Genomic DNA, 10,037 nt, shown 5'->3' with positions numbered 1-10,037 from the left:
GCCAGGTGATTGCCTTATTTCGGTCATGGAGCAAATATCCTGGTCGGCTCGAGGTGACAAAAGATAACAAGAAGAGAACTTGCCTAGTATATTAAGTAGAATTAACTACTCTTATATATATTTACTTAATAATATAAATAAAAAGACTAAGTTTTTTATAATAATATAAAATAACTTTTTTTTACCTTTATTATATCTATAGTATATGTGAAAGAAGTAAGTCCTTTATATTTTTTTATTGTCCGAAACATACGCGTATCTAAGTAACTGCATTATCCAGTGAATTAGCTATTACATCAGTCATACTCCGTGAAGCCTGTATGGTTTATTAAAACCCAAATTCTTCGCGCACAGCCTTGCTCAGGCGCTCAATACCAGGCACTAGCTCCGGCTCTGTAGCAGCAGCAAATGTGACGCGAAGGGCAGCCTCGCTAACCTGCTTGGGGTCGGCGAGGAACCAACTTCCTCTGCTGATCAAGACGCCGTTGTCTCTCGACCTCTCGTACAGAGCGCCCTCAACCTCCATCTGGAACTCGGTGGTAGGCTCGCCGCCCGAAGCTTTGGGGTGCTTGGTGACGTCCACACTAATCCATAAAAACATGCCCGAGGTAGGCACCTTCCAACTACAAATGTTCTTAGGCAAATGTTTCTCACATGCCTCGAGCATCATATTTAAACGGTTAGTGTAGACGTCGGATAGGTGCGCCAGCCATCGGACAAAGCCAGTGTGGCCCCAAGTCTGATCGAGGAGCTTATACATCATGACTTGCGAAGGACCACTAGGTGACATGACGCTGACTTCAGAGTAGGCCTCGAATAGATCAACGATTTGAGTGCACGCAGTAAGCCAGCCGAGGCGCATTCCCGGCGAAAGAATCTTCGAGGTAGAATCTAAGCGGACCACACGGCCCGACACATCCAGAGAGAGGTATGATGGGGGAAGTCTTTCCACGTACTCTTGAAGGGCTTCCTTGCTACCAGACTCGTGCTTGGTGGATCTACCCATTTGGAGGAAGAAGTAAGGGTCATCTTCCACAATGATGAGATCATGCTTCTCGGCAACCTTGTAGATCTCCTTGCGGCGTTTGACGCTCTGAGAAACACTAGTTGGGTTTTGACCGGTAGGGATCGTGTACAAAACGTATGGTTTGTGGGCCTTGGAGGCATCCCAATTCTCCAGCGTGCTGTCCAGCTCCTTGGCAGATAAGCCAAAGTCGTCCATGCCAATAGGCACCGTGTTGATTCTCTGCGCGCGGGCCCCTACAATTGTGCCCGTGTACGAGTACTTCTCAACCAGGATATTGTCGCCTGGGTTGCAAAAAATGCGAAAGACCATTTCAAGGCCAGATGTGGTTCCGCAAGTCAGACTCGTCTTCCAGTCCTCGTACGGTGGGTTGTGAATCATTTCGACGTGCTCTGTAATGAAGCGCACTGACTGCGGCGATCCGGCGGGGAAGCCATAGTTGAGAGCAGCCGCCAAGTTGTAGGCGCTCTCGCCCTTGGAGCAGGTAATGGCGGTTGTGGGCTTGTTTTCCTTGGCCGAAGCGTCATCAACGACGTTGACCGTGAGAGACTCGTACGGGTAAAACTGTGGCGACGGACGCGCAGTGCCTAATGTAATCATGTCCATGTTCTTGCCGCGGTTGGCTGCCTTGAGAGGCGATGATCCCTGAGAGCGGCTGTCTAGACTGAGACGATGATTCCATGGCTTTGATCTCGATTTGCCCTGTCCAGCATTCTTGGACTTGAAAAATGCCGATGTGGTGTAGGCGGCGCTGTCCGTGGGCAGAGGTTCGGCCTGAGCGCGCAGCGTCTCAAATTGGGCGATGTGTTCCGCGAGTGATGCCATGTCTGCCGAAATTGAATTTCGTCTATATCAAGTAACAAAAGTGTTCTGCAGTTATATTGAGCATCAGTGATTATCAACGAGCGAAATCTTCGCACTTGAGCGCTGACACTTATACGCTGAGTCGGAAACGGCGTAGTGCACCTACAAGCCGGAGTAGTCGGCGTAGTTGATGGCGGCCATTATCGGCAAGGCCAACACAAGCCGCACCCTATGGCAGGCACTGTGCAGTGGAGATCAGCATTGGCTGCAACCCACGATCGAGTCCTCGAGGGACCACTCACCCCCACCACTTGGCTACGCCGAAGCCGGCGTGCTAGAGGGCAGGTGCGGAGTAACCAACCAGTATATAGTCCAATCATACTCTTCAACACTTCATTCAGCTTCAAGTACCGTACTCCAGCACTCAAAAGAAACCATGCCTGGGACTATCAAGCTCGCTACATATCTGTTCAAGCGCCTCCAGCAGCTAGGCGTTGACTCTGTCCATGGCGTCCCTGGCGACTTCAACCTCACGCTGCTGGACTACGTCGAGCCAGCCGGCTTGCGATGGGTAGGAAGCGCTAACGAGCTTAACGCAGGATATGCGGCCGACGGATATTCCAGAATCAAGGGAATTGGCGCCATTGTTACAACTTTTGGTGTTGGCGAGCTGTCCGCAATCAACGCTATTGCTGGTGCCTTTTCGGAGAGAGCACCTGTGGTTCATATTGTTGGCGTTCCCAGCCGTCCTATGCAAGACAGTCGCATTCTCGTCCATCATACCATGAAGGATGGAGACTTCACGCGTTTTGCGCAGGCGCAGGCCCTTTTCACAGTCGCCCAGACACGTCTTTGGGACCCCAGAACCAGCGCTGAGCAGATCGACGAAACCCTAAGACAGTGTTTGCATCACAGCCGTCCAGTTTACATCGAAGTGCCCGTCGACATGGTGTCTGCGCAAATCTCGGAAGAGCGATTGTCCCAGCCGCTGCGATTGATCCAGCCTAACCCCACCAAAAATCAGGACCGCCTGATTCACAAAATATTAGACAAAATACACATGGCAAAGAAGCCCGTCATTCTGCTCGATGGTGAGAGTCGAGGAATTGGCATCGTCCCGGATGTGCAAGAATTTTCTAGGGTCACCGGTTGGCCTACGTACGTGACTGGATTCGCCAAGGGCTTGTTGGACGAGACTGAGCCGAATTTTCATGGCATCTACAAGGCCAAGTTTGGCGAGGCGGCTGCGGAAACCTTTTTCAATGAAGCCGATTCGATTCTTTGCTTCGGCCCCCATTTCAGCACCACCAACTCATATGGCAATGCGGCTCTCCCCAATCCAGCCACTACTATTTCCTTTAGCCACAACGAGACTGTACTGCAGGCCCAGCTCATTCGCGACACACCAGCAAAATATCTTGTGCCCAAAATTCTTCAAAGTGTGGATGCAGCCAAGGCCAAGAGCGTCTACACTACGTATCCTGATCTCCCAAGAGACTCGATCCTCCCCTTTTCAGAGGTTCCTCCTGATGCCCCGCTTGCTCAAGATCGCCTGTGGAACGTTGTTGGCAACTTTCTCCGCCCAGGCGATATTCTCATGGGCGAAACTGGCACATCTAGCTATGGCTCGCGCATCGTTCCGCTGCCAAAGCACTCTCGCTACTTTACGCATGTAACTTGGCTCTCCATTGGTTACATGCTGCCTGCCGCCCAAGGCGCTGCAATGGCCACCGAGGAACTGATCAAAGCATCAAAGTTCCATCAAGATGTTAAAGAGTCGCGAACCATCCTCTTCATTGGAGACGGCAGTTTCCAAATGACAACGCAAGAACTTGCTACAATTATCAGGCACAATCTCAATGTGATTGTTGTGCTTGTCAACAATGACGGCTATACCGTGGAGCGTTGCATTCACGGCAAGGATGAGAACTACAATGGTATTTCGACTTGGAACTACCTAAAAGCACCTGCCCTTTTCGGCGCTAGGGACGACGCTTACACGGCGACCGCTAGAACATACGGAGAGCTGGAAAAAGTATTCAACGACGAGAAACTCAAGGATGGGAAGGGTCTACGCATGGTTGAGATTTTTCTAGATCGCGATGACGCACCCAAGGGCCCTCTCTTTGACTATATGGAAATCCAAAAGGCTGGTAACGGCATTCTGGTTGAAAAGGAAGAGCTGGCATAGACGCTTTCAGAGCCCACGTTACGACTTTATACGAATCGCCCCCACACAAGATACAATGGCAAACATAGATTTAATGAACATCGCTTCAGAATATTACCTACCTTTGTGAACTCTTGTTACATAGATGACAATGTCGAGACCTGCGTGGCTGAGTCATCAGCCACCGTCTTTGGTGTGCGAGGCCGGACACGCTCCACCGACTACTCCGACCAGCGTATTCCTTCTACATACCTCGAATCACTCTGCCTGTGTGGATTGGCCGTAGAAGCATCACCATGCCGGCAACTCGTAAAAAGTTTGCAGCCTGCGACCCGTGTAGGGCTGCCAAAGTGGCGTGCGACCACGCGCGACCGGTGTGCATTCGGTGTCAGAACCAATCTCGGCAGGCCGAGTGCGTCTACCGCGCCTCGCCGTTCAAGAAGACGAAGCGCGCCCCGGAGAAGAGCACTACTCCGGCGACACCCGGACTTATGAGGTATGGGTTCGACCGGGCCCTTTCTGCGACACCATTGCTACGTCTCGGGGTCTGGCCCATGCGGGTTCTGCGGCATTATGTACTGACACTGGCATGACAGCAGCCACACGCCGGGCAGACGGCAGAGCTTCGCCGCCAATGGCAGGACGCCCGTCCTGGGAGGCGATGCCGTCGCTCCCAAGCCGCATAGATACCCAAACCCCGGCTATCTAGGCTCGTTTAGCTCCACCACCTTGTTCGGGAACCTGCCGGATGGGCGGGACCCGGTTCTAGGCGACGTCGACGGCCACGGCGTCAACTCGGACAACCCGGTGCGCGAGGCCAACGTTACGCGCGGCGCGGGTCTCATAAAGCAGATCGAGGCCACCGTCTCCATCGAGTCCTGCTGCAGCCTGATTCTGGCGTGGACGGCCCGCGGCTCCAGTCTGCCGCTGGCGGGCCCCTTTCTGGACCACTGCATTGGGACCATGCGCCAGCTGTTTCCCAACCAGGGCCAGACAGCCGTCGCGAGCACGGAGCTGTCGCGGAGCCTCTTTCATCACACCAGTCTCCCGATCGATATGGCGTCTAGCACGACGCTGCATGATTTTCAAGCACAATTTGGCCACCAAAGGTGCCGATGGGAGACATTTGGCTTCTTCTTCACGGCGGCTTCGAGGGCGGCGATTGAAATGTCCAAGTTTGATTCGGCGCGGGAATATCGAGACTTGCAGCGGCTGGGTATGAACCTGTCGGATCTCAGTCTCGACATTGCCTTGTCACTGGATTGTTTAAACGACTTGCAGCTGGTTTTGCAATACGAAAACTGGATTCTTCATTCTTTCGTCGATGGCGACCAGAGTATGTTGCTCGGCTGTTACAGGCAACAGGTGCTAATGTGCTCGCAGGCTATCACTCTTGGAAGAGACTAGGAGACGTCATCAGCTCTATATATGCTCTGGGTCTGCACCAACAGTCAAACAATGACCATAGTAGCTTGCCACCTTTTTTGCTCGAGCTCCGGCGGCTCACTTTTGCCCTCACATATTCTGCCGACAAGAATGTATCCATATTCCTAGGACGGCCGCCGCGCATACACCTCAAGTATTGCAAGCTCATACTACCCCGCAGCGATCGCGCTGTCGAGCCGTGGCGGACAACTTGGCCGCAAGACATGCCATTTGACTACGTCGCCGACATTCGCTGGGGTGCACTCTGTGGTATCCTTAAAGAAGACATTATGGAGCTCTTTAGCCTCGAGGGTATCAATGATGGCCACCCCAAGGTCAGGTACGAAAGGCTGGAGCCACTGCGAAACAGTCGACTATCTGCTAACCCGGCGACTGTAGGGAAATCTACGACAAGGCACATGCACAATGGCAGGCTCTGCCTCCGCACTTTCGTCTTGAGAGCTCGCTGAAGCAGTGCAACCAAGCGCCGATCGTACGCGACTTTATCCTCAACGCGCGCCTCAATCAGCTTCACATTCTCTTCCTCCTCCGCATGGCCGTGGCCCGATCGCGGCCCGAGTCCGACGCGGAGCTCGTCTCCATCGCCGCCGAGATCCTGACTCTGATTGTCGAGGCGCTCATGCAAAAGGACTACCTCGTCAACTCCAACACGTCGCTGGTGTGGAAGGTGGCCTACTACGGGCTGTCGGCCGCGGGCGTCATCAGCCTGTGGCTCCTGCACGAATCGTCCAAAACGCAGCCGCACCCCAACGTCGACACGTCCAAGGTCTTTCAGAGCCTCAGCGTGCTCGTCCTCGAGATGGAAACGGGCGTGCTCATAGAGACGGACGACCCCAACTACAAGCTCCTCGTTGACGCCTCCAAGACGATTGGCTGCCTACTTTCGCGCCTCATCCTCGGCCGCGTGGCGCCGCCGCAGAGCGGAGAGGCAGTCGTGGGTGCAATGACGGCAGCGGGCAGCACGGCGGCCAAGTCGCCGTCGGCGGCCATGATGGAGACGCACGATGTGGCGGCGGCGCAAGGCGGCTGGAACGCGTGGGACGGTCAGACCCTCCACGATTTCGAGTCGGATTTCTGGCTGAATCTGGCTGAGCATCCGTTCCTAGCTGGAGGTGGAGGTAATGACTTGTAGACTCTAGCGCGCACAAAACCGTATATTCCAACAAGCATCCCAACGCCAGCGTTTCGTAATGGGCTAGCAACATTGCACATGGCAACGGAGTACTGTGTTTTTCAGCATAGTATGTCCTCAATATTCTTCATGAATAATCAGGTACAACACAAATCCTGCTGTCACTTAACTATTACAACTCTGAAACAAACAATAGTATCCATGATGAACGCCCTAGTCCATCTCCCATCTCCCACTCTTGCCTCCATCTTTCAGCACCACCCTCAGCCCGTCCACCACCATGCCTTTATCCACCGCCTTGCACATGTCGTACAGGGTCAGCGCCGCCGTCGACGCCGCCGTGAGCGCCTCCATCTCGACGCCCGTTTTGCCGTCGCACTCAACCGTCGCGCGCACCTCGACACTGCGCTCATCGCCTAGCACCACGTCCACGCTCACGCGCGACACGGCAATGGGATGGCAGAGCGGAATGAGATCCGGCGTGCGCTTGGCGGCCATGATGCCCGCGACGCGCGCGACGCCGAGCACGTCGCCCTTTTTCAGCTGGTTGGTGCGGATGAGTCGCGGGGCGACGTCGGTTGAGAAGCGCACGGTGCAGGCAGCGGTGGCGACGCGCGCGGTGACGGCCTTGCCGGCGATGGAAACCATGTGCGCGGAGCCCGTCTTGGATACGTGCGTTAGTTTGGGGAGGTTGGTGTCGTGATCATCTTCGTTGTGTCGTCCTGAGGTTGAAGAAAAGAGTCGCCGTTGGTGGGATGTAAGGAGGTGTGGCTGTGTCCTGTTGATGGTGTGCTTCAAGCTGCGATGCATGGCGCCATGTAGGGTTGGTGCAACGGGATCTACACAGTTGCGTCTCAGCCCCAGGCATGATATATAGAAGGAAAATGTCAAGGTATGAAGGCGGGTCTCGCACCGTTGTGCGCCTTATGCAAAACGCCATTCAAATGCCGTAAACTGCCGCAAACGTCGTGGAGAAAATTGGAGTAAAGCGTTCGTTTATTACCCACCTATTAGAATCATGGGCCTGTTCTTCATGTGTTCGAGTTCGCCGATACCAGCATGCTTAGCCTTTTTGCGTTTGACGGCCATGTTGATAACGTCCAGCAGCTCAGCCTCGTTCGGTGCCACGCCTAGCGGTGTGTCGGGAGACACCAGGCCTTGGCGGCGGTCCATCTCAACCTGCTTCATAGCCTCGTAGACCTCTTGGTCGATGGGCTCGCCGCCATTGGACTGGCGCAGTAGATCACGCAGCGACACCTCGGCGTTGCCAAAGAGGCACACCTTGAGATTGCCGTCGCCGGTGATGCGCAGGCGGTTGCAGGTGCCGCAAAAGTTGTGCGTCATGCTCGTGATGAAGCCGATGCGGCCGGCAAACCCGGGGACGTGCCAAGTCTTGCTGGTGTCGTTTTTGTGGTCCTGCACCTTTTGCAGCGTAGGATATTTGACACGGATCATATCGAGCATCTCGTTGTAGCCGAGCATCTTGCGTTTGTTCCACTTGTTGCCGTCAAACGGCATGTACTCGATGAAGCGGATCTCAATATCCTTGTCGCGGGTGAGATCCACAAAAGGGAGCACCTCGCGATCGTTGACGCCGCGCATGACAACGCAGTTAATCTTAAGCTTGATGCCCGCGCCAGCTCGATTCATCTCCAGCAGGCGGTCTATGCTGCGCTGCACAGCGTCGAAGCCCTTGCGGCGCGTCATGATCTGAAACTGCCAGGGGTCGAGCGTGTCGAGACTGAGGTTAATGCCCGTGAGGCCGGCCTCGACCATGCTGTCGAGCTTGCGGTGCAGGGAAATGCCGTTTGTGGTAAGGCACAGCTCGCGGAGGCCGCGCGACCGTAGCGCGCCAATCTGGTGCATCAGCGGCACAATATCGCGGCGCACCGTGGGCTCGCCGCCCGTGAGCCGGATCTTGGTGACGCCCTGCGAGACAAAGACGGACGAGAGCATGACGATTTCTGGCGTGGTAAGCAGTTCGCGGCTCGGTGAGAGCGGGACACCTTCCTCGGGCATACAGTACAAGCACCGCAAGTTGCAGCGTTCCGTGACGGAGATGCGGAGGTAGTCATGCTGCCGGTGGAAGGTGTCTGTGAGGAAGTCGGAGAATGGCTTGGCGTCCCGTACGCGCTGGCGACGAGCCGAAGAGTCTTGTGCAGTTGCGCCGGCGATAACGCTCGACTTGCTCTGCTGAGCTGCGGCGGTAGTCAAGCGCCTTAAACCTGAAGAGACGGACTTGATGCAGCTGGACGTGTGCGATAAAAGCGACCAAGCCTCGACGCGGGGTGCCCGCTGGGGTAGCTGTCGTAGGCACTGCATTGTGAGATGGAGTAAGGGAGATCGGCGGGCGCGCTCGTAGTCCTCAAGCTTACGACGGAGGATATTTATAAAAGACTCATGCTATAGTAGCGCCTGCCCGAGCTCTCTATGCTGTCTGGAAAGCTATAGAAGCCGAGATATATACAGATGTTAAAAGTAAAATTATGATAAGGCATGAGCTGTTCGCCACAGGGATAGGGCGCGGCGATTACTCAGCATCAACGGCTGCTGCTGGAGTGGTTTTTGGTGGTTCATCAGTGGGTTGCCATGCAGGCCATGGTAAGCGGGTGGCGGCCATCCCCGTTAATAACGGCTGGCGGGCGGGGTTGCTATACTCACTACATATGATTGTGGATTTCTTGGTGCCCCCCTTGCCCCCTCACATGCGGAACGGCTTGACTGTCAAAAACTCACTCTCTACAGAGTAGATTTAAAAGAGTCGTATGCATCTTGCAACTTGAGCAAAGATATAATAAAGAAATAATTATGATTCTCCGCTAGAATCAATGCTCACCTGATCTCTAACCTCGACTCATTTTTTTACGCAACGAAATCACGTTTGATACAGGGTACGACAGGCGTCGGTGCACAAAACGGTTGGAAACACCATCCCAAAAGCTTCACGCGGCCCAACCACACACGTCTTCCAGCGGCCCAAAGCCGAGCGTAATCCGACCCAGAAAGCTCGTAAAACTTACAGAAATCACCAAAAGTCATGCTTGCCCCTCTTAAGCCTCGTACGGATCCCATATGTCCTCGGAACCTTTTTAGAATCAAACGTCTCCATCTCGTCTCCATCGTCCAATAGACCCACGGCAAGATGGCCGAGTATGGTTATGGCGCCAGGTTAAGGTCACCTTAACACCTCAATTCCTGGTGGAGCAATCCTCCTGGGTTCAAATCCCAGTCTTGTCATTATCTTTTTGCTAAACTCTCTTTCTTGAGTTGTATCCGGCTAAAGTAAGCTTGCTCACATACCTTGTCGCCTCGGTTCAACATCTGAAACTGCTCCAACGGTAACGGCACCAAGGCCGAGTACATTTTCTAGCTGAAATATCTCTTCTTCTTGACCTGGTCAGGAGTATTTTCATGTAACCTTTACTATGCCGCCTCAACATTGAAGCTGTTCCCACAGCAAT

The 10,037-nt window shown here is 54.0% G+C and overlaps 4 protein-coding genes across 4 annotated transcripts; 2 read left to right on the top strand and 2 right to left on the bottom strand.

Moving 5' to 3' along the window:
- Positions 1-328: 328 nt before the first annotated feature.
- Positions 329-1,849, bottom strand: BBA_08387 (aromatic amino acid aminotransferase; the record flags this gene model as incomplete). Its single annotated transcript, XM_008603484.1, has 1 exon — positions 329-1,849. One exon carries the CDS (start codon positions 1,847-1,849, stop codon positions 329-331), a length of 1,521 nt encoding a protein of 506 aa, XP_008601706.1.
- Positions 1,850-2,264: 415 nt separating this feature from the next.
- On the top strand, positions 2,265-4,019 carry BBA_08386 (pyruvate decarboxylase; the record flags this gene model as incomplete). Its single annotated transcript, XM_008603483.1, has 1 exon — positions 2,265-4,019. One exon carries the CDS (start codon positions 2,265-2,267, stop codon positions 4,017-4,019), a length of 1,755 nt encoding a protein of 584 aa, XP_008601705.1.
- Positions 4,020-4,294: 275 nt separating this feature from the next.
- BBA_08385 (Putative Zn(II)2Cys6 transcription factor) lies at positions 4,295-6,576 on the top strand (the record flags this gene model as incomplete). The annotated part of the gene is made up of 4 exons (XM_008603482.1): positions 4,295-4,494; positions 4,595-5,334; positions 5,382-5,763; positions 5,823-6,576. 4 exons carry the CDS (start codon positions 4,295-4,297, stop codon positions 6,574-6,576), a joined length of 2,076 nt encoding a protein of 691 aa, XP_008601704.1.
- A 213-nt stretch (positions 6,577-6,789) lies between these two features.
- On the bottom strand, positions 6,790-8,898 carry BBA_08384 (molybdenum cofactor biosynthesis protein 1 B; the record flags this gene model as incomplete). The annotated part of the gene is made up of 2 exons (XM_008603481.1): positions 6,790-7,415; positions 7,584-8,898. 2 exons carry the CDS (start codon positions 8,896-8,898, stop codon positions 6,790-6,792), a joined length of 1,941 nt encoding a protein of 646 aa, XP_008601703.1.
- Positions 8,899-10,037: the final 1,139 nt, after the last annotated feature.

The sequence above is a fragment of the Beauveria bassiana genome, assembly GCF_000280675.1.
Source record: "Beauveria bassiana ARSEF 2860 unplaced genomic scaffold BBA_S00034, whole genome shotgun sequence".
Lineage (NCBI taxonomy): Eukaryota > Fungi > Ascomycota > Sordariomycetes > Hypocreales > Cordycipitaceae > Beauveria > Beauveria bassiana.
Note: the sequence above shows the minus strand (reverse complement) of the source record. Positions and strands in the feature narration are given on the sequence as shown.